Raw genomic sequence first — 24,193 nt, 5'->3', positions numbered from 1 at the left:
ATCTGACAATCCCCTTGAAGTTATACTATTCACTATCGACCGCGCAAACCGGTGGTGTAGTATGAATCGTGTATAGTTACAGCAGCCAACATGTAGTGCGGAGTAAATACATTCCCTTACTAATATATGCTAATTTATGCAAATCGATGGTATTGCCATGGGTTCTCCCTTGGGCCCTAGTTTGGCATATATATTTGTGGGGTACCATGAAAAGAAAATATTTGAAAACGTCTCAAAACCTCTCCTTTACTATAGATATGTCGATGACACCTTTGTTGCTTTCAATAATGAGCGAGAGTGTAATATGTTTTTAAAAAAATTGAATGGTCTCCACCCAGCTCTACAATTTACTGTGGAGAAAGAAACTGATTCAACACTTCCATTTTTAGACGTGTTGTTGAGAGATCTGGAAAAATGTTTATGACGTCAGTGTATAGAAAGCCGACGTTCACTGGCCATTATATTATAGATAACTAACCTACGGAGTTAATCCGTAGGTTAGTTATCTATAATTATATCCGTTGGGATTCTTTTTGCCCGAAGCGGCGAAAACTCAACCTAATATCAACTCTGGCTCAACGGGCCTTGTGCATCTGTTCGCCAGAAAAATTGCCACGTGAATTGGATGAGATCCATTCTATCCTATCAAAAAATGGCTATCCTGAGCATATATTGAAATGCTCCATCGCAAGAGTGTTAAAACGTTCGGATCAACCTCCCAATTATGGACCAGAAAAATGCCCGGCATTTTTACATCTACCTTGGCTAGGCAATGTGTCCAATCGTTTTGAAAAGTTGATCAAATCGGCGGTGCACCGTTGTTATTATAGTGTAAATGCGCATGTGGTGTATACAACCAAACCACTTCTGCCAAACTTCCGGAAGAATGTACTTCCTGCTTTAAATGCAAGTAACGTCGTCTACGAATTTAAGTGCCACTGTGATAGTAGGTATGTGGGACGTACATCACAAAGATTGTTTGAACGGATAACGCAGCACATTCCCAAATTGATTCGCTCAAAAACTTACGCAAATGACCGTACGGAGTTCGCACGCCAATGCAAATTAGCCGCAAAAACTGACTGTTATGACGATTATCAAGCATACGCTTCGTCAATTGGCCAATATCTAAGTGAGAACCCTTCATGCGCTCAAAACCATAATGACCAAATGTTTACTGTCATTGCGCGAGGCAGATCCTTGTTTCATTTGAAAGTCTTAGAATCAACAATCATCCAATTGACCAAGCCTATTTTATGTAGACAAAAAGATTTTCTGTACAACTTACAAATTTCCTATTAGTGCGTTCTAATTTGTGTTTGTTATTGTTTAGTTTCCAATTGCTATGTTACCATAGTACCGTACAGTTTAAAGTTTGTTATTGTTGCCATTGTTACATTGCGGACTTCATGGTATGTAATTTCTGATTGTTGCGTCATACTTTGCCGTTCTGGTTTTTGCTTTTCATTCTGCTTAAATCCCTTTAGTGTGCCGTTAACTCCTGAAAAGAGGCACCCGAAAAGTCTTCGAGTTCAATAAATAATTTACTGCAATGGATGTTGTATTGAAAGCTATCTTCAAGTTCTGTACCACGAACCAACTGTATCTGTTATGTATTTTACATCCGCACCTATACCTTCAATTGTGGATATGTGCATAATTGTATGGTATCATCTTGCATAGTCAGCATGTAAAGAATGCTAATGTGAAAAACTAATCGCTAAATGAATCGGCTACCATTTTGGGTATATATGTTTGTAAATCTCACTTTAAATGGTCAGTGGCTCACTAACCATGAACCTCACACCACATCACTGCTCCAAACCACCATCCTTGTGCCACCAGCCACCACTGATCTCCTACTCATTTCAGATCATTGAAGCATATTTTCCTCTACTTGCTCTATTTGAATGTTGTTGGTTTCACACTCCTTTTACAATTCTTTAAAGCTAGAATACTTCTGTTTCTTATATAAATTTTGTGATGTAGAAAGCAATTTATGAATAGACCTGCATCATTGGCATGAGCGAAATGGTCGTATCAACGGTGTGGTATAGCCTCTGCATCACTGAAACAACAGAAAGTATTGATTGATTTTATTTTGCAGCCATTACTCATTCTCTAATATTCATGGAAGTACATCTTGCGAATTTTAAGCTTGTCACTTTTGATTGACTAATAAGCATTTAATGTTTTTAAATTCAAGTACTTTCAAAACCTACTTCATTCTACTTCTACTTTGAGTAGTTTTATCATATTTTAAAAATTGCTACTTCTACTTTAATTTGAGCACACCCAATGGCTGCTTTGACCACATTTGGCAATAGAATGTAGGAATGATTAATAAAATGTTATTAGCGGCCTGGACTTGTGAAAAACGCAGAAGAAAATGCCTTATTTGTCTCTAAGGTTATTTTCTAGCCTAATGAATGAATAAAATATGGCGCTGAGCAGGTAACTCCACATTCATGGACTGTAGTATCATAAACAGTCGGTAAAGTAGTTGTTGATCATACCCAAGTAGAATTAGGAAGCAATGTCGTAAATTTATACTCAATTACAAGCCTATAAGTTGCAATTTTAGGACATGTTCATTAAGATAGTGGTAGAAACGTGAGGTCTGTAAGTGGGCATAGTTGCGTAAGAAGTTTAAAGAGGTAAATTTGGGTGTTTCACAGACTTTGTCTGTCAATCGCCAGTGATAGCTTTCAAAATTGCAAGAATCATATAGAATCTAGATTAACACAGAATGAATAATGGCTCCACACATACACGCAATTTTCGAAATTATATTCCGTTACCTTGATACATAGGCTACATTGGAAGGTACTGAATTAATTTATCTCATAAAACTGACACTAATCCGTTCAAAAGTTACTTTCTACTCAACAAAATCTAAAAGGATACCTAGTATTTTATCCTCAAGAACTACTGTAGAAGTGGTAACAGTCTGAAAACATAGTACTTGATTAACCTCCATAGAAGCCCTTCATTACTGTAATCCTCTGCTGATATTTAGTTGCTGAATTTGAATAAGGTATTGTGAACTATATAACAGTGTTGGGTTGACTCGAGTCATGTCAATTTTTTCGTACGATCAGACTTGGCTCGAGTCACTATGCAAATCTGACTTGACTTCACTTGATTCAGTGTTACAGAAATGTGGATTGACTTGTGACTCGATGCAAAATTTATGAGTCAATTTTCAAGTCATCAAGTAATCGGTGTCGACAAAAATCGCTGCATCTTGCATATATTCGAATTGTTCGTGATATGCTGGTGTGACCTACATGAGCGAACGATCATTCAATGATGGTGTGTTTTACTGAACCTCCATTGATATATCACAAATAAATTAATCGCAAACGCAGTGATCAGAGCTTACAGCTTACAGCTTACGTTATCGTAAACTAGTAGTAAAGAATAGCAAAGTATCTATCGTGGTCCTATAGATAGACTTCTCAGATTTCTCAGTGCTCACCGTAATCAAACATCTTCAAAGATATAAATTGAATTCAAAATTACCTATAAGTTTACATCTCATCGATTTGTGGGTGATTAGTTTGTTGCATCATATCAATTCGTTTCAATTTTCTGAGATTTTGTAATCTATTCTCTATGGTGGCTGATAATTATGAACTGATGCTTTACATTTACTTACGTAGTGTAGCAGTTTTACGCATGCCTGAGCGATACAACGCCTCTGCATGTATATTTAACTCTATATATTCGTTCGTCGATTCAAAATTAATGGTGACTCAAACAGCAATGTTTAATCTTGCCTCATACTTTAAAAAGGCAAAAAGGCAACTTGAATCGAATTGAAACTTGTCTCATGACTTTACTTGACTTGACTCGAGTCACCTCCAAAAACCGAGTGACTTGACTCGCGTCACCTTCAAAAATCGGCTGACTTGACTTGACTCGAGTTTACTTGTGACTTGAAGGTAGTGGGTAGTCTTATACGACAGCGAAACTTCTTCCGATTCAGAGCTTTAACAGTTTTTTGTGCAAAGATACAAATTCCACCAGAGTTGATTATTCGACAGACGCTGTTATCAATGGATTTGAAGGTTACGTGGATTGCTCTGGAGGCTCGGTTTGCAGTAATCAAATTAATAGTCAGCACTGCATATGCAAGCTCGATTGTACAGGTGAACATGATGTAATCTGTAATGCATTCAATAGTCTCTTATAAACGAATCGCTCATTTTAGATCCTACCAGCTGTCACCAGAATTTCACTTGGAATGCAACGATTTGCACAGGTGATGTGAAAAATGATTGCTGTAAAAAGCTCTAAAGCTATAAACATAAGCTATAGAAGTAATCATTGATGATATTCACCTGGAAGTAAAGATGTTATATTCTATCATAACCAAAGTAGCAGTCGCAAATTTCCAGACAAGTCAAAACTCCTTCAAGTAGAAGTAGACATTATAAGTTTGAAACATATTTAAATATCTAGTTGTAAAATTTGGTCTGGGACAACTCATCTACAAACCCTACAAAGCCGAAGATTTCATTCATACCAGCTGAAATTCTATCGGAAAAATTTCTATGTGGTATAATTTCTAAAATGGAAACAAAGTAATTTTTTTCCCACAAAATCTGCAAAAGTAGTCTAAAAGGAAAATCCCATCAATAAGTAGTACGAGTACTCAGATAAAGTAAAGGTATTTTGTCCATGACATCAAATAGAATGGTTTCAGTCAGTTTTGTTGCTGTTTTATTTCTAGAAGGGGAACAGTGTGGACAGGCCAGTAAATGCTATGCAAACTCAGAATGCAGAAACTCCATCGAAAGCACAAACTGCACATGCCACGAATATTTTACTGGAAATGGCACCGTGTGTATAGGTGGGAGTCATTATTATCTTATTGCATTAGAAAGGTCTAACGTAAGTCTAAAAATTGTTTTATTTCAGACATCGATGAGTGTAAAAGCAGTCCTTGCCATGTAAATGCGACTTGCGAGAATTTAGTTCCAAAATACAGTTGCACTTGCGAAAACGGATTCACAGGAAACGGACATACTTGTACTGGTCAGTGCTTGAAGAATTCTAAATCTTACATTACTGTTAAAATTGAAATGATATGTATAAAAATTCTTTTTTATGCATGCATCCATATTTTATCTCAGAGGCAATCACTCAAACCACATCTATCGAAGGTATGTGGTCTGTTCCGCTGCCTTAGTTACACTCTCCCAATTAGGGTTCTGTTGATACTCTTGAACACTCTATTCTTATCAAAGTTACAATACGGTATTCTTTGCTGGGGTGCTGCCTGCAAGAATACGATTGACCAACTGCAAAAACTGCAACATCAAATCATCTGTATCATTGCCAAGCCCCACCGGGGCCTGGATGTGCAACTGATAAATCGCTACTCGAAAGATTTGGTGTACTAAACATAGAAGATATGTGGAAGCTAGAAGTTGCCAAGTTTGTGTATCAGTTCCATTGCGGTCACTGACTCTGAAATTTCAACGGCTACTTCACCTCGGAGTCAAGCACACAAGTGCGGGACACTCGCCTCAACGAAGAATAACTACCGTATGGTCAGGACAGAATACAAGAAAACGCATTGCTCTATCAAGTATGCCGGATCCCAATTGTGAAACAGCATCTAGCCCAGTGGTTTCCAACCTTTTTCGACTCATTGCCCCCTTTTCAAGCTCAACGCCGATCATCGCCCCCATCATCGTCAACTTTTCGGCTCGCTGTCGAATTTTACACTTTTGCAATTAAATTTCCGTGGGTTGACTAAAAAAAAGGTATTTTCTCCGACTTGACTCCAATTTAACCGTTTTAACGCGTCATCGCCCCCCTATCGCCCCCTTTGCTATTTTCGCCCCCTGTCGCCCCCTTTGTCCATTTTCGCCCCCCTATCGCCGCCTTCGTCATTTTCGCCCCCTAGGCTGCCAAATCGCCCACCTTGGGAACCACTGATCTAGCCAGCTATCAGACAGTTGTCGAGCATGTCCGCATTCAAGTCGAAATACAAGCAATATCATTCAAATGGATACTACTCAGCCTTCAGGATTATCGAACCACGACCTAACATCAATCTCGCCTTCCGCCACATGCCACCTCATTTTGTAGTTCGCCTGTATATTCTCTGCTTTACTTTTTATTCAGTGTGCAATGTGCATGCCTCTTCCTACTTCGCCTAGGCCAAGGTGGGTGTCTGATCTCAAAGACTACTTTAACTCGTTTCGACGCCTTCCTATCTTTTCATTGTATCGTAGTTTTGTGGTGTTTTGAAATGATGAAAATATTAAATATTAAAAAACTGATACTGATACTGAGACTGTGTAGCTTATTTGATAATCATGTATCGTGACTGGAACCCATCAAGTAGCCTGTACAGTGTACAGCTTGATACATTGTAGAGCATTATTTGAAACTATTTCATTAAGACATTAATGAATGCGAGCAGAATCGCACTTGTGATGGAAATGCGACTTGTAAAAACACGGTGGGAAGTTACAATTGTCAATGTAACCTGGGATTCTCTGGAAATGGCACACATTGTGAAGGTTTGTATATTAATTTTCAGCCTAATTAGCATGTAATATTGAGCAAAGACAACCGAAAAGGTCCCCAAAAAGCTGCAAGTGACTCGGAGACAAATTTTCGCAAGGTCACGTGAGGAATGCAATCCTGTATCGCAGCGGTTCTCAAACTGGGGGGGGGGAGGGCGCACCCCCCTTGGGGAGGGGGGGGGGGGGTAAAAGCATCTGAAGGGGGGCGTGAAGCTGCAATCAACTGAATTTTTTTTAGTCTGCGCGATTTACCTCCATTACGTATTTCTTTCTCTGTATATCGTCCGACTTTCATATTTGAGAATTCTCTCATCAACGCAGTCATAACCGTCCATGCCATCAAACTGTTAATTGGTCTTGCTAGCAATAAGGTTGCATTTTGTGATATGACGATAAGGGGGTCGTGAAATTTTTCACTATCATAAAAGGGGACGTGTATAAAAAAGTTTTAAACCCACTGCTTTACAGCCTTCATGCAACATTTTAGTCAATGGTGCGGTTACGTTGAATATTAAGCCCATATTATATCGAATGATATATAACTGCAGTGGATCATTGTTTCATTAAATTTATATTTTCCAGCCCTGGATATATGCATATGGAAGAATCCCTGCGATGTTAACGCCAGTTGTGACAGCACGGAAGGGCCAGCCCATTGCACCTGTCACCAAGGTTTTACTGGGAACGGAACTGTCTGTGAAGGTTGGTTTGATCTTCAAAACTTGACTACAGTTATGAAACTCCTGATGTTCAAAGATGTCAATGAGTGCAACTCTACAAAGCCCTGCGATAACAACTCAATATGTGAAAATTTCGCTGGAGGATACAAGTGCATTTGTCTTGAAGGTTTCTCTGGACAAGGAAATGTTTGTGAAGGTAGGATTTATGTGTAGGTAGTAATGGAATCTACAGAAGAAGGGTTGTTTGTGGTGTTCGTATGATTGACGAAGAGGCATGCTATATTCACTAGCGTACCTGGCTAAATCGAGTACTTCCCGATTGCTGTACTATTTTTGTCCTTGAAGAGCTTTTTGGAGATACAGAACTTCAATATACAATTGAATAGTGTATTCATATGGAAATACTCACAAATATTTTGCACTGACACTCGTCAGGGGTAATCGTCAGCAACTAGTGGAGAATTGGAAAGAACATTGTATATTAGGGTTGTCCATAATTTGGAAAATCTTATGAATCCTACGTTGTAATGTCTTATTCTATAGATTATTGATAAAAAACGACACTGAGCCTGAAAGAAGCTCACAGGAAGGCCGTTAAGATTTCGTGCAAAGCGTTTGAAAGTAGCTGCTGAAGAATGGGCGTGCCACCGACCATAGAACGGCAAGAAGATTAGCAATCACGAAACCACGGCTATTGATTGGCTAATCGGCTATGCTTCAATGATCACGACAGCAGCAGCTTGCTGTGTAGGTGATCAAGGAGTCTGCTACCGGCGGCGATTCTGAAAGCGCACTGTATGTAGATTGACAGATAATGATTTAGGATTGATTCAGGGTATGTTGAGGTACGAAATACATGATGAACAACAACAGCTGCTTCACAAAAACGTCTAAAGCGTGACCGCTTTATTGTGAAGGAAACCGCCGTAGCCTATATGCCTTGTTTGAACGAGGGGAAGCATAGGCGCTTATGCAAATAGCGACGGATTCCTAGTTTCAGAAAGGCTATATCATTATTGAATACAAAGATAAAGCTTAACAATGACACTACAATTTGTGTGATCTTATTGGGCTCATGTTGTAGTACATAAGTGAAGTTTTGAATGCTCTAGGGATCGGCTGAATCAAACGTCGCTAAGGCTTGGCACTTGTCAGATGTTTACAGCAAATTGAATTCACTTGTAAGCGTTTTCAAAGTCCCTAATGATGCCACAGAAACGATGTTTAAATGCAAGTACAGACTATGCTTAATATGATGTACAAACTATGCTGGATGCTATGCACTATGCAGCATTGTCTGTGCCTACTTTTACACCCCTTTTCTGCGCGATATTAGGGACTTTGACATATGATGTCCAGCATAGTATTTGCTTATTTTTACACCTCTTTTCTGCGTCATCATCAAGGACTTTGACAACACTTGCAAGTGAATACATTTTGATGCAAGCATCTGACAAGCGCCAAGCATAATCCGCTGATTCAGCCGATCATTAGAGCTTTCAAAACTCCAACTATGTAGTACAACTTGAGCCCAATAAGATCACACAAATTATAGTGTCATTGTTAAGCTTTATCTTTGTATTCAATAATGATATATTCTTTCTGAAACTAGGAATCCGTCGCTACTTGCATAAGCGCCTATGCTTTCTCTCGTTGAAAACCAGGCATATAGGCTACGGCGATTCCCTTCACAATAAAGCGGTCATGCTTTAGACGTTTCTATGAAGCAGCTGTTGTTTGTTCATCATGTATTTCGTACCTCAACATACCCTGAATAAATCATAAATCATTGTCTGTCAACCTACATACAATGCGCTTCAGAATCGCCGCCGGTAGCAGACTCATTGATCACCTACACAGCAAGCTGCTGCTGTCGTGGTCATTGAAGCATAGCCGATTAGCCAATCAATAGCCGTGGTTTCGTGATTGCTAGTCTTCTCGCCATTCTATGGTCGGTGGCACGCCCATTCTTCAGCAGCTACTTTCAAACGCTTTGCACGAAATCTTAACGGCCTTCCTGTGAGCTTCTTTCAGGCTCAGTGTCGTTTTTTATCAATAATCTACAGAATAAGACATTACAACGGAGTATTTGTAAGATTTTCCAAATTTTGGACAACCCTATTGTATATCAACAATCGTATCACAAAATTTTGAACACTTGATGCAAAGAGAGAGGTTAAGCTCAATGTATTATTTTTACATGGTACAACAACTCCTTCTGTAGGCACATACTTGGTTGGCGTACTTTGATAAAAGTCGACTCCAAGGCACCCAAATGAATGTGTGAACAGCCTCTACCGACAACACGAAATAAGTCGTCCCGGTAATTTTTGTCTTTGTTATACTTCTACATGAAGTCAAACTACTTTTGACTTTTGACTTCAATGATCATCTACATAGGAAGAAGGTTGTGGGAGCGAATGTCAGATCAGTGACTCCCAAAGTGGATGCTGGCCATGCTGGCAATAAATTGGGCGGTAGAGGGGTGCTTAGAAGAAATGGGGGCAGTATAGGTTCAGAAAGCATCTGCTGTGTAGTGTTGAAACGATTGATGAATGAATATGTAATCTTTAAACTATATAATTTTGACGCTTTCCTCGCGCTATTTATTCTCTTCTTTGTATTCGCCCTTCGCTCTTTTTTGAAGATGTCATAGGAGCAGTGATTGCATTAGTAGAATTGAAAATTCTATTTTTTGTTTTACCAGTCTCAAAGTGTTGTAGCTCAATTTATGGTGCTCTGGGTGAAATCATTTTGCAGCATGCTATCAGTTCAAGGTAGCCTATATCATATAAGCATCACCCAAGAGAATCATGTAATATTGTCAGATAGAAACTGGTGTTTAATCCATTATAGAAGATTGATCCGATATTGAAAATATAGCAATTACAATCTTTTTCGCAATTAATACGGGTTTTATGTTTAAGATATCAACGAATGTGATGCCGGTACATACAGTTGTTCTGGAAATTTTGAATGCATCAATACTGTTGGAAGCTACAATTGTTCTTGCAAGACTGGATTCATTGCTAATGGATCTATTTGTGAAGGTTGGTAAGCGTATTTGAGATTTTTATTAGCTTACAATGTTTCTAGTGGTGTTAAATTTAAACTGAAATATTGTCAATCTTTGCCATTAACGCCTACTGTTGTTGATCTATGAATGCTTCGCTTGCAAACAAACTCGATATTTGTGTATAAATGACAATTTTGAATATAGAATGACACTGCAATTTTCATTTCATGGTATGACAAGGGCTCTGTGTGAATTACTTCCTGGAAAGTATCAGTAGGGTATGATTTAAATCTCTTTTGAGAGGCTAGTGACCTGTTATTTGAGTTATAATGATTGCATTTTTACAATGGATATAGTGACGAAAACATGTGTTAAAGTCATGTTACTGTTGTGTTTTAACAATTTAACTTCGCAACAATCTAGAACAGTGGTCGGGAACCTATGGCTCGTGAGCCATATATGACTCTTTTGGGTATAAGATATGGCTTTTTGCCAAATATTTATTTTTTTACTAAATTGATGAGTATTGCAGCAACTTATTAGTAAATTTCATCACCAGAATAGTTATTCCCGTGGCAGTATAAAGATGTTTTGAGAGGCAAGGGGCTCGAACTCTTGTCAAAATCCGCAAATTTTAGTGACTGTCGCACAGGCGACCAATATCACCCGCATATCCGATGTAGCCCACCCGATTGGAAATCTTGGATTGCGCGATACGTTGATTGACCAAAGAGAATAGCAGACATGGTGACACCAATATGGCGATGCAGTTTTCAAATACTCATTGTCTTCCTGATCTATGGCGCCAAATGAACTGCCGTGGACGTGACATTCACAATAACAAACTCGAGTTACAAACAATTCCATATAGCTATCCACATTCTTGATTGGGAAGTAGCTCTACGGGTGATAAAATTGGCCTGTAGCCCAACATTATTTGTAATCGCCGAATACTTTGGGAATTGAGAAGTCACTCAGTATTTAGATTTTCGTAATCAGTGCGACAGTTACATTGTATTAATATCAGTTATGATAAATTCTAGGCTGTTTACGATGAATTGCTCTATCAATGGTGAGGCTTGGTCCGTCTGAGCCTTTTCCCTCTCGTTTCACGCTTTATTTTCGAACAATAAAATGCAAATTGTGTGAATTCGGAAGAAAAATGTTCAAAATCTTGTCATTCATGAACATCAACAGAAAATACCAATATAATAATTGAATGTTTCAAAATTTCCGTTAACAGCTTAAGAGTGGTAGGCCTATATATAGATTGCTGTAGTGACCATGTTTAGCTCCACATGCGCATGTGATCATAGATTCTCGCATTTTAAAGGAGCATCACGGCGAACCTACGTTCTCCTAACGCAGCACGATTAGTTTGAGCTTTTACAGAGAAAATGTGGCTAATATGGCTCTTCGGACAAGAAAGGCTCCCGACAACTGATCTAGAATCTAGTAAATATGTATTAAATAGTCTACCATTTTTTCGCTGAAACCAGTATTAATCAATATTCATCAGTTATCGACGAATGTCAATTGAATACGATTTGTCATGTTTATGCCTCCTGTTAGAACTCAGAGGGAAGTTTGATTTGTACATGTCACAATGGCTTTAGTGGCACTGTGAAGGTACTTATGCATTATGACGAGTGTTTGTAGTAGTTTGTACGATTTTGTGGTTACATTAATATATCAAACCTTATTCGGTTGCGAAGCACACTCACGGCCTAGGAGACTTGTGTTCAAATAGCGAGTGTTAAAACGATGAGGTATTCAAAATTTTGAGTGTCACGATAGCGAGCCATTCAAAATAATCCAAGCTAACCGTACACCCGACCGTAACACAAGCAACCGAACCGACCCAATCTAACCCTAACTCGCAATTTTGAATAATGCCCTTTTTTGACGCTGGTAAATTTGCCCAGATGTCGGCCTAGGAACCAGTGTATGAATTGTGACTATACCAGCTGTAGGCTACATGGAAGACTCTAAGCATGTGCATGATATCAACAAATTCCTCCCTATCTAGTCGGGTATTTCCATCATGAGCAGTATAGCCTATATTGTAAGTTTTAATGACGTTTTTACACACAAACATGTATTTTATGTCCGGCCCAATATATTTGTTGTTCAATCCTACTCTTCTTACATACCGTACAACTAACAAGGCCCAATTTTGCTATAGACTTTTGTATGGCATTGCCTACGCAGGCCAGGTGACTATGGGAATCCTGAAACCCAGAAGCCAGGGTTGTCAGGGTCGAGTCATGACTCGAATCATGATTCGAATTTTTCGTGACTCGACTTGACTCAAGTTATTTTTTCAAATGCATAAAATGACTCAACTCGAGTCAATTTTTGTATTGACTCGACTAGTACTCGAGTCATTGTGCATGACTCGAACTGAGTCATATGACTCAAAACTAGGACGGCCAATACAGACATTTCATCGTAATTTCGAAGAATAGGAAAGTCACCACATTATTGGTATTTTGTCTATCAGTCCTATTACTTGGAAAATAGGGCCCGAAACTGTTATGACTGAGGAAAATTACGATATTATGAATGCGAGCCATCTATATCACCCGAGCAGAGTTGAAAAAAGTGGTTGAACCAGATTGAACTCAAAAACTTAGCAGTGAACACAATGACTTGGACTCGTACTTGAGTCATAACACTATGACTCGGACTCGACCCTCTACACATTGCACATGGAAACAGGTTAAGTGACTTGGACTTGACTCGGTAGTGAATTGAAAATGACTCGACTTGACTCGAGTCAAAACTATAAAAGTGAGATTGACTTGTGACTCGGAACCTTGTGACTTGGTTACAACCGTGCCAGAAGCCCTCCAACACATAGTAGTCCAAATATTAATGTTGTGTAAATCACAAGATCTTGACGAATGCGCACCAGTAGGTTTCTGCGACTTAATCTTGTGAAATTTTCATTGGATGATACCAGTGCAACAGCAAAATTAATATAATTAATAATTAATTAAATTAATTAAATTAATATAACACTGGAAACATGATTAAATGCTCTACATCTGCAAAGCATTACAGTGGAAAGTATTTACCAACTTTTAACAGCAATATTTCTACGGATGTAGCAGGGATAGCTAGAACTGGCGTTCTAGAGAACTAGAGTTCTCGATATTCCTGGGATGTAAATCGTCATTGATTTCTGGATCTTAGTCATACCTGATGCCTCATTAGTATTTACAGCCTAATAAATATTGAAATTTCCTAGCTTTGAACGAATGCGCAAGATATAACTTGTGTCATGTGAATGCAAATTGCACGGGGACTCTTGATGATCATAATTGTACATGCCTTGAAGGATTCACTGGTGACGGTACTTATTGCGAAGGTTTGTGAACGAGATTTGGATAAAAGTCCACGTCTAAATAATATGTACATTCCAAGATGTTGACGAGTGCACCGTACCAGCTCACAAATGCAGTGAGAATGAATCTTGTGAAAATTTTATCGGAGGACACCAATGCAACTGCGTGCAAGGCTTCAACAGAACCAACAGCGATACTTGTGAAGGTTTGTACATTTCAGTGAAAACATATTTAAATTTGCCTCATCTGCTGTTGCATTAGAGTTCATAGTATTTGCTTACTTTAAACCAGGGGTGTCAAACTCAAATTGGGTCGCGGGCTGGATTCAAACCTTCAAATCGCTCGCGGGCCGCACCAGTCAACTGATTCCAAAATCATGCCCTATCTTTTCACTTGGATTCTTTATTATCAAGTAGCCTATATAATATATATAGATAATGTAATTGGAAAAAATACAATGATTTGCCGATTGACTACCGATATCAACCGTTGAAACGGTGGTGCAAACGACGATATAAGTTGGCATATTTCTATGATCTGTTTGCCTCAGTCGTAATCTATTGTTAGCTCTGTGTATGAGGAGGGAGAGTCTTTTTTTCATCCAACCTAAATACATAACAAACAACAGCAATAATGGTGGTACAGAAAATACGCATGCATGGTATTTGGTCTGAGATATAGGAATGATCGATACGACCTGGAGGTCAACAAGTCTGATCAAGAGATTCAACTAGAGCCGGGACCTTTTAAGTCGGAAGTGACATCGCAGTGCGACCACATATATTTAAGTCGTATATTTTGTATGGCTAATATATCCTCCAAGGTAACTGCATATAGCGGCGTTTTCATTTCTGTGAAGCAATACATTTTGGTCCGTTCCTCCATAAAACTCTGAAATCAGTGTGCACCTCTCGGAATAGGGTGTCAATGTCAATGCTTCGCGGACCGGATGAAATCGTGTTGCGGGCAGTATGCGGCCCGTATGTTTGACACCCCTGCTTTAAACAATACCATTTCTATGGATGTAGATTGTAGATTGATAAATGAACTGAACGTATCAAATACTTTGTGTGTTGGGTTGGTCCAGCGGTATCGAAATGTCTCTGAAATATATAGATATCCATAGGGCTGTCAAAGCAGTCATTGGAGACACTTAAAGTAAAAGTAATGCTGTAAAATTTTATTCAAGTACTTATGAAAGTCGTGCTCTTCAGTTCACTCTAGCTTATTCATAGTTTCGCCATTGTAAAACACTACACAATTGTGATAGAATGAAATGATAGAGGGGTGTAAAAACGACTTGGACTCAATTAATCAGTAATCACCCACCTACATATATCGATAAGTAACATGTGAATGAAAGGCATGAACAATTACACGCTGAATGAAAAGAAGACAGAAGACAACATAAAAATGACAAGAAATGAAAATGAAATAGCATGTTCCGCTATGCGAAATAGGCATATAAGATTGTTGTTCCGTAATCCCAAGGAGACACATTCATTCAGTAGAATCTGCTTGTGTTTTTCCTTGAACTTGGATATGCTTAACGCCTGTGAGATTGCCAGTGGGATAATGTTCCACAGTCGTGGTCCATTATTCTTGATAGAGTGAAACATTTTCTTGTAATTCTCCCTGAATGTAAGGTAATTGAACAGACAGCCGAGGGATCTAAGTTCCCTAGAGTAGCCTAGATGCTAGATATCCCTGGCGCAGTTGCACATGTATTGTGCTTATATGCTTCCGATTTCAAAGTGAAGAAGTAAATGGATTTTGTGGGACAGTGACCGCGATGAAACAGATACATGAACTTCCTCATATTCTGTATGCTTAGGAAATTCACATCTTTTGAGGCTATTAATATTGTAGTTTTGGCTTTTCAAATCTGACCAAGTAGGTAATTGATATAAGCGGTTTGAATACTACTAGGCGCTCAGCATCCACGGATGGCATGGAGGAAAAAAACCTGAGTTGCTGACTAGATGACCCTTACGGTCGTAACGCATCTCTGTCGTCAAAAGCATCTCGATCGTGCAGGCGAAAACGTATACCCCCTTCTCTCTCTGTCTCTCTCTACTCGAAGAAGAGTTTATCTTGATAACCAATATCATTGTAACAGTCATAAAATCCTAATCATGAATATTTCACGATACATATCTGGCGGAAATAATGTCCGTTCAGAGATAGTGATAATTTTGCTCAAAATGTTGCTTGCCTATCCATGAACTATTATCCACAATACAATAATCATTGAAAGTAAGCGTTTTGGGTTCAAAATTTTTTGAAGTAAGAGCTGAAGTAATTGAATGACCGAGGTAAGAATGATACCGAAGGCGGTAGATAGTTTTTGAAATAATGTGAGAATCCTCACTGATTCTCAATGCCAAACTATGCTGATTACACTTCAATTTATTCTTTCAGATCTTAATGAATGCGCTCATAGTTATTGCCATAAAAACGCAACTTGCTCAAACTCGGTAGGTAGTTTTGCCTGCCTGTGCGAGCTTGGCTTTACCGGAAATGGAAGAATTTGCGAAGGTTGGTTTGCTTCTTCTTCTGTCTGTTATTTATATCTATAAATAGCTAATGGTTTAGTTTTTAGTATTGTTGGAAGATAGTGTAAGCTCATAAACTGCATTATGCAATGTTGGTAAACTTGTAAGGTCAAAGCGTTCCACTGTAAAGGACATGATGATAGTACTAAATCACATCCGAAAAACTGGTGATATTGAATACTGAAAAGCCAAGATCAGCGTAAGTTTAATACGTGTTTCTTGGGAAATTCATCCATTCACCAACCTGTGAAAGGTGAATCTGTGAAACACTCTTAAATCAGATTCCAGGACCGTTGTTGACAATTGATCCTGTTTCGCAGATGTTTCATTGTAAAAGACAAGCTGAGTCGCTCAATGCAATTTGTATTTTAAGAAATCGATGAATGCGCCCGTGATCCGTGCCATGAAAATGCTATCTGCGAAAGCTGGTTTAGAGGCTTCAACTGTTCCTGTGATGTTGGTTTTACGGGAAATGGAACGATATGCAAAAGTAATTTAAAGCTTTAGACCTCTGACAATCAGCACATCTTCTTTTTAGGTGCCATCCCATCTACTAAAAAGATGTGAAAATTGCAATCTGCTCATTGCAATTCTTTATGGATTATTACAAGATTACCATGATGAGTTCCATAAAACTACAACGTTTGTTAAAACTGACTAGAAGACATTACTATATTTAAACAGGAATTTGGCTACATATACATCAATATATGAATCGAATAAGGCAAATGAACATTTTAAATGCAGTTCAATTCTAGTGCAGTAATGATTGTAGTATTTGGAAATATTTCTCCCTCTCTCTCTCTATGAAGGCATTACTTTTGAAATATTAAGTCAACGCTTTTGTTCATACTAGCCTTGGCAAAATGTTGCTGCAAACCTTAAGACACTTAACACTTAACACTCAACTCCAAAGATCTGGCATCATATCATTTCTTGGCAGAATTGAAATTCTGTTTTTTTCGACATCAAATTGTGTCAATTCTTAGTATCGCATTGATTATCCTACTCAGATATGCATAATATTCGACTCAAATCTGTTTGAAACACCATTTCCAATAAATTTTTTCTCATAATTTGTGGTCAAAGACTTCAGTCTCCCTGAATCAGGTACAATTTCATTATTGAAAACAAAAATGATTACAGATGTAAATGAATGCGCCAACACCAACAGTCGTTGCCACGGAAATGCGACGTGTGAAGACTCGGAAGGTAGCTACAAATGCACTTGTGACAAGGGCTTCACAGGAGATGGAAAATCTTGTGAAGGTTTGAAATAATGCCATCGATGGGTCAAAAAAGTTCGTGTTAATTCGATTGGTTTGGTTTCAAGACATCTCGGAATGTGAAATTAGTGATCCTTGTCACAAAAATGCAGATTGTGAGAACACGATAGGAAGTTACAATTGTTCCTGTCAGTCTGGGTTTGAAGGAGATGGAAAAATCTGTAAGGGTAAGCCGGAGTGATATTCTACCATTGTCTCTAATATCCTTAATTGATATATTCTTTCACAGATAAAAACGAATGCGCGTTAGAGCAGTATGAATGTCATGAAAATGCCACATGCAGCAATACGGTTGGGAGCTATGATTGTCAATGTAACTCCGGTTTCACAGGAAACCATACTGTTTGTCAAGGTTTGAGTTCACTTTAGAGGTGATGAGGAGCATAATGTCTAGTTTATTGTTGGTTAGTAGGAAAGCGTCATGATAGTAGTACAAAAAGTACAAAAAATATATTTTCATTGCCCAAAGTTTACATAACGTAATCAAGCCTCTACAAACGTGAATCTCCAGCAGTAGACTTCCTATATAATTTAACGAATGAAAGACTGTCGAAAATTACCCAGCGTGAAATCATAGTATCATAATCCGTTTAAATTTCAATCATTCACAGTTTATGACTGCCATCCTATTATGATTCATGCAAAATGAAATTAGTTGAACAATGAACAGGCGGAGGATGATTAAATTGAACGATGGTGCAACAATGAAAGGCAGGGGAAATGCCCAACAATGCCCGTTGTTAAAAGAGATGTGGAAGTACTTAGCCTGGTTTGTTCTGCCTCATTGGCTTACGAAAGAGGGAACTTGAGTGTACCAGCTCCTGGAAAATTTAATTTATTGCAGCGAGTATGGAAAGTACAGGATAGTAGTTACTGTGCGTCATTTTGGACATTGTAAATGGATGTGTTGTGACTCTAAAAGCAGTGTTGGGATGACTCGAGTCATGACTTGACTCGAGTCAACTTTTTTGAATGACTTGACTTGACTCGAGTCACTTTGGAAAAATGACTTGACTTGACTTGACTCGAAGCTTCAAAAATGTGCATTGACTCGTGACTCGGAGCAAAATTTACGAGTCAATTTCAAGTCATCAAGTAAACTGTGTCGAATAAATCACTGTATCTTGTGTATGTTCGGATTGTTCGAGATACGCCGGTGTCACTTGTGAGAGCAACCAGTCATTCACTGATCGTACGATACACTGATCCTCGATTGTTAGATCACAAATAAATAGACCGCAAACTAAAGTATCACAGCTTGCGTTGTCGTAGTAGTAGTAGTAGTAGTAGAAGATTACTTTAAATAGCAATGTGTCTGTGTTTCTTAGACGGATCAATGCTTACGTTGCGCAGTGCTCACCTTTACCAACCTTTATGTATGATTTAAATCAAACAAATATAATTTGGGCGTTTATTTACTCACGGATGTATAGATGTTGATTATGTCCTATATTTTGGCTGATAATAACTGACTGTAGCATGTGACTGTCCAGTTACTCACGTATTTTATTAACAGTTCTACGTGTGTGTGAGTGATACAACGTCTTTTCGCAGGTATATTTAACTAGATATTCGTTATTTGATTCAAGATAAATGATCAGCATTGATCAATTAATCTGTCTTTCACACAGCTAGCAAAGTGTAATGACTTTGAATGGTGACTTGACTCGTGACTTGACTTGACTTGACTCGACTTGACTCGAGTCACCTCCAAAAAACGAGTGACTTGACTTGACTCGAGTCACCTTTGAAAATCGATTGACTTGACTTGACTCGAGTCAAAATCTGCAATGACTCGTGACTCGAAGGTAGTGACTTGATCCCAACACTGTCTAAAAGTGAAATTTACTCTGAATATATAGTAAATCACGGAACAACATTCATAATAACACCAAGTTGGTTATACGGTACAAAACGATTTGTATATTTGGAAGTGATGATCTGTTCAGATTATTTCCACAGAACAAATTTACCAATGCCAAATGAAAAGATAGTTTGTTTTCTTAATTTCTTACGTCGGTGTCAAAAATCTCTGTCAAAGATTATTTCCATGAATGATGTATGCATACAGCCGCACATCGATACTGACATTGAGTCAGAATACTCGTGTTGGTATTTGTATGCATGTGAGAATTACACGCCATCCGTGCTGGTGGTATTTCATAGATGTGGTGACAGGACTAAAAATTGCAGAAGATTAGCCGAACGTACTTTTTCATGTCTGATCTTTTGGTTTCTGGTAGAATTCTGGATCTAAATGATTATAAATAACATTGGTTACTCACATACATTATGCAACTTCAGTTTTGATAATGAATAATTCATAGCAAAAAATCCAATCATTGTAATTTCATGGATTTTTAATAGATAACGATTTGCTTAAAGTTGTTGGTGATGTCGCTGAATGATGTAGTGGTGTACAGTACATAGCTCTATTCCTATTAAAACCATGTACAATGCTGTTAAAAATACTTGGATAAGATAGGCTAATGTATAGCCGTATGTAATGAAAATTTACTCCAACGGTATAGACTGGGTGACCCATATTAACATTGTCTTCTTACCTGTGCTACCGGGAGTTTGGTAGTGATAATATATTATGAATTATTCCAATTAAAAACAGACATAATAAGTTGAAATAAATTAAGAGCTTATTGTATTTATCAAAAACCCATGGCGTATTTCAAGATAATAAAATTCATTATATTACATAATAACTTGCTTTATCATAAAAATGAATTTATATCCATCTAGAAATCGATGAATGCCGTGATGAATGGCAGAAGACAACGGATTGTCCATTTTTGAAGTTGAAAGAAAGTTTTCTGATCATGCACAATGATAGTCAATGGTGGACTTGGGAGCGCAATGCATCAAGGAATCCATGTGCTCCACATGCCATCTGCCATGATAAGATTGATGCTTTCAATTGCACTTGTGAAGAGGGATACACAGGATATGCGTATGATATATGTGGACGTAAGGAAATTTGTATGACATGATCAGAGGTGGTCAGTAACGAAGTACTTCTACTTTTTCGAAGTACTCAAGTAGTTTTCCTCTACTTCTGGGTCTTACTCGAGTAGATCTTTTTTTCGCTACTTCTACTTTGTAATATTTTGTGAACTACTAACTTACTTTTCGCTATTTTGAGTTTGTCAAGTAGAAGTAGTTTAATCCCCCAATAAGAAAGACAGCCTAAGGAATTTCGGGGCTGTTTTCACATAGTACCAACATTTAATTTACATAAAAGTCATGTAATACCCAGAATTTTCGTTGCGCTTCATGCTCATTAGTTATGGAGTGACAAATATGTTTTAACGAAAGTATCGCTGAATATAATTTAGATACGGTACAAGGTTGTGTGGTTCCGTTCAAGCTGCATTGTTGCCTATATCAAATATTTCATCACAGTAAGTATCGCCCCTCATAATGTTTGAAACTATCGTTTCGCAACCTAGCAATAACCTATTATACCTAGCAGCCCATGATGTGTCCTAATTTGGAAAAGTCGACTGTTACTTTTTTCACGTTAGACCTGTTTTAGCGGATCACCGTTTAAAATTTCTGGACAAAAGACATGAAATATAATTTCTGCTTTTTAGAAGTAGTATTTGTATTCTTCCTCCAATTATGAGTAATATATGTTGAGTTCTAATTATAGTATCAGTTCTATTGTCTGAAAAATGTATAAGTTATGTTGAAGTATAAAAGCAAGTGTAGTAATGCCTTATATTTTCCGAAAATAAAGCTATACACTATATGGCATTTTACGATCTGCTATATTTTTAAACTAATCGCTCAAAGTGTTCAAGCCGTATCCGACACATCTTCTCTGTATTGCTCTTCGACTGAACTAGGGGCCTTGTAATATGGGGATGGGGGCCATGCCATGATATTCTCTAAAACAGGGTGTTCGAGTAAACAAAGAATTAGTATCGTATTTCCATATCATGCTATCATCTACATCCCATGATGTGGACGACTGCTTATTCTGTCAAAAATTGACACCTCCTGAGATGCATCAATATGAATCAAGCTTTCTACACCTTCCGTATAACTCCATTTGCAGTTTTTGACAGTCCGTGTGAACGAATTACAATCGTTTACACAACTACTCACTTCAGTAGATTTAAAGTCGGTCAATTCTACTTATACTTTAAGTAGTTTTGGGTTGGTTATGAAAGTACTTCTACTAGTACTGGAGTAGATTTTTTCGTCGCTACTTCTACTTCTACTTGAGTAGCTTTCTTGACTACTTTGACCACCTCTGGACATGACGTACTTACGTTGCTGGTATCATATGCTTGTCCATAGAACAAATTGTGAGTTAAAACTTATAAGTTATAATCTGTAACTTGGTTTGTGTTTATGTTCCTACCCAATTGAAAATAATAGCTCAGCATTCTTCTTTAGTACAGGTGTAGCTAGGGATTTCAAATAGAAGCATTACCATTTACTAGTCGATGTATTCCATTTCAAAACCAGCCAAAACTAATTCAAACAAGTAAAGGGAATGTACCCCAGAATTGCATTGGTTTGAATTTACTGTTTATGTCTTTTAGGTAATGTAATAATGCTACAACGAGATAGCAGAATAAGTTATGTTGATAATTTCATTATTTCAGAAATCATGCAAGGGTACCAAAATCATAGAATACAGGTTCTTAACTAGCCTACTGACCATTGCCATATATTGAGTAATGCGATTTATTTCATCAGGAGCGGAGAATCTTCGACTATCTGGCGAAAGGGACTCAAATAGTAGAATGAGAAATCAAGGACATGTTGAGATATATGCTCTTGATGCCGAATTTCATGGATGGTCTCCTGACTGGGGAAGAATTTGTGATCCTGGATGGAAGGAAAAGGAGTCTAATGTTGTCTGCAAACAGCTGGGTTACCAAGGAGTGTCATTTTTGCCACCAGAAAGTAGTGAATTGAACGAGACAATGCTAAACTGGGTTGATACGATAAGGTGTGATGGGACTGAAAATCTTATTTCGCAATGTAATTTCAGCGATTATGGTTCCGCCAACTGCAGCGGTACGGAAACGGTGACTGTGGTATGCTCAAGTAGGTGTCAATTTCTTCAGAAGTTTATTTCAGCAAAAATTCGGTTTCAATGTTTTATGAGAACTTATCCTGTAAGTAGTTCTACCTAATTTACTGCTCTAGGCAAGGGTTTTTTAAAACTTGTGGGTGGAGTCAGTAATGATTTTGAACTTCACTGAGTAGCCTGACCACAAAATTTGGGAAGTTGCTGACTGAAAAATAGGCCACCACTTTGAGTTACCCGATGATCAAAAAAACGTCAATACTTCAGCCCAGCTCTGTAGTTGTAGTTTCAACATTGGCCTTTTACCGACCCCAGTTTAAGGATAAAAAGACTACTCCAAGTCGTTTTAAAGCCCTTCTGTCTTTGCATTATATTGCAATATTGTGGTGTTTTTCACTTCATGAAAATATCAATATATGCTACACTGACTGACTGATTTCGAACCCACCGCAGTCAGGAAATCTGTGAAATTCTTATAACGTAACAAAGATCGTGAAATTATATTGTGATATTCGGCATTTGAAACTTGTATGCATCCTTGTAAATGATATCCGTAGCCTCCTGTGCATTGCAAAGATATTTTAAGGTGCTCTGTAATTAATACAGTTCCGACGTACTATTTTCTCAGACTCTAAAAAGACTGAAAATGGCTCTATCGAGATGTTCTATCTAAGTAGGACAGGACGGGGGTACAATTTCCTATGCCATCCGTGGGAAAGATATCGGATTGTGAAATCGCATGAGAATTGCGAAAAGGATGGTAAGTATCTATATCTGTCCCAGAAGCTGTTCAGTTTGAAAACCTTGCCAAACATAACAAGTCTTATATACATAGGTACAGTAGGGTTACCATATTTTGGAATCAGGAAAGGGTGAAAGTTCTAAACAAATCATGAAAGTCAGATTACCGGACTAGAAAACTGCTGATTCTTAAATTTGTACTGGAAATCTTGTTGTGTTGACTGAACAAACTGAAAAAGTTAATCTTTCCGGCTCGTCTCACGCATTACCCACTTTTTAGCGATACTAATGTGGTGTTGAATAAAAAAAGGTAATTTCCCCAGTACTACTCTCGAATGACCCGCACTAGCAAATTTCGCGTCATTTATGACGTTTTAACAGCTTCTTGGAGGGATTACCAGAGAACCCGTCCCTTGGAGAACCCGTCCCTACCAACTCGACCCTCGGAGAACCCGGCCCTTGGAGAACCCGGCCCTCGGGAAATTTGGCATATCAAGCACGCGTGGTCTACTTGTTGTGGTATTCACGGTGTTTTTCGACTACTCTGGACCTCGGTGAATGCGGCCCTCGAACAATTTTGAATTAAAAATGCATTAAATGTGTACCCGGCCCTCGGGAAATTTTGTATTCACCGGCAATCCTAATATCCTAACCCTAATATCCCACCCCGGCAACCCTAATATCCCACCTTCGGCAACCCTAATATCCCACCTTCGGCAACCCTAATATCCCACCTCGGCAACCCTAATATCCCACCCCGGCAACCCTAATATCCCACCTCCCCCAACCCTAATATCCCACCTCCGGCAACCCTAATATCCCACCTCCCCCAACCCTAATATCCCACCTCCGGCAACCCTAATATCCCACCCCCGGGAACCCTAATATCCCACCCCCGGCAACCCTAATATCCCACCTCCACCAACCCTAACCCCCAACCCTAATATCCCACCTCCGG

At 38.4% G+C, this 24,193-nt stretch overlaps 1 protein-coding gene across 3 annotated transcripts in view; it reads left to right on the top strand.

The window, feature by feature from the left end:
* LOC145439719 (uncharacterized) overlaps window positions 1-24,193 on the top strand; it is a 51,309-nt gene that overhangs the window by 7,128 nt on the left and 19,988 nt on the right. For all 3 annotated transcript variants that reach the window (XM_080317290.1, XM_080317289.1, XM_080317288.1), the window contains exons 3-20: window positions 4,050-4,154; window positions 4,217-4,267; window positions 4,739-4,858; window positions 4,927-5,043; window positions 6,423-6,542; window positions 7,131-7,250; window positions 7,305-7,424; window positions 10,156-10,278; window positions 13,498-13,617; window positions 13,674-13,799; window positions 16,016-16,132; window positions 16,523-16,639; window positions 17,296-17,418; window positions 17,483-17,602; window positions 17,665-17,787; window positions 20,190-20,414; window positions 22,158-22,511; window positions 23,123-23,254. In XM_080317290.1, coding sequence (XP_080173416.1) covers window positions 4,050-4,154; window positions 4,217-4,267; window positions 4,739-4,858; window positions 4,927-5,043; window positions 6,423-6,542; window positions 7,131-7,250; window positions 7,305-7,424; window positions 10,156-10,278; window positions 13,498-13,617; window positions 13,674-13,799; window positions 16,016-16,132; window positions 16,523-16,639; window positions 17,296-17,418; window positions 17,483-17,602; window positions 17,665-17,787; window positions 20,190-20,414; window positions 22,158-22,511; window positions 23,123-23,254 — 2,433 coding nt within the window. The remainder of the gene's footprint in view (window positions 1-4,049; window positions 4,155-4,216; window positions 4,268-4,738; window positions 4,859-4,926; window positions 5,044-6,422; window positions 6,543-7,130; window positions 7,251-7,304; window positions 7,425-10,155; window positions 10,279-13,497; window positions 13,618-13,673; window positions 13,800-16,015; window positions 16,133-16,522; window positions 16,640-17,295; window positions 17,419-17,482; window positions 17,603-17,664; window positions 17,788-20,189; window positions 20,415-22,157; window positions 22,512-23,122; window positions 23,255-24,193) is intronic.

The sequence above is a fragment of the Botryllus schlosseri genome, chromosome 5 (assembly GCF_051294905.1).
Source record: "Botryllus schlosseri isolate E-star chromosome 5, Bs_hap1, whole genome shotgun sequence".
In the NCBI taxonomy this organism is placed as follows: Eukaryota; Metazoa; Chordata; class Ascidiacea; order Stolidobranchia; family Styelidae; genus Botryllus; species Botryllus schlosseri.
Note: the sequence above shows the minus strand (reverse complement) of the source record. Positions and strands in the feature narration are given on the sequence as shown.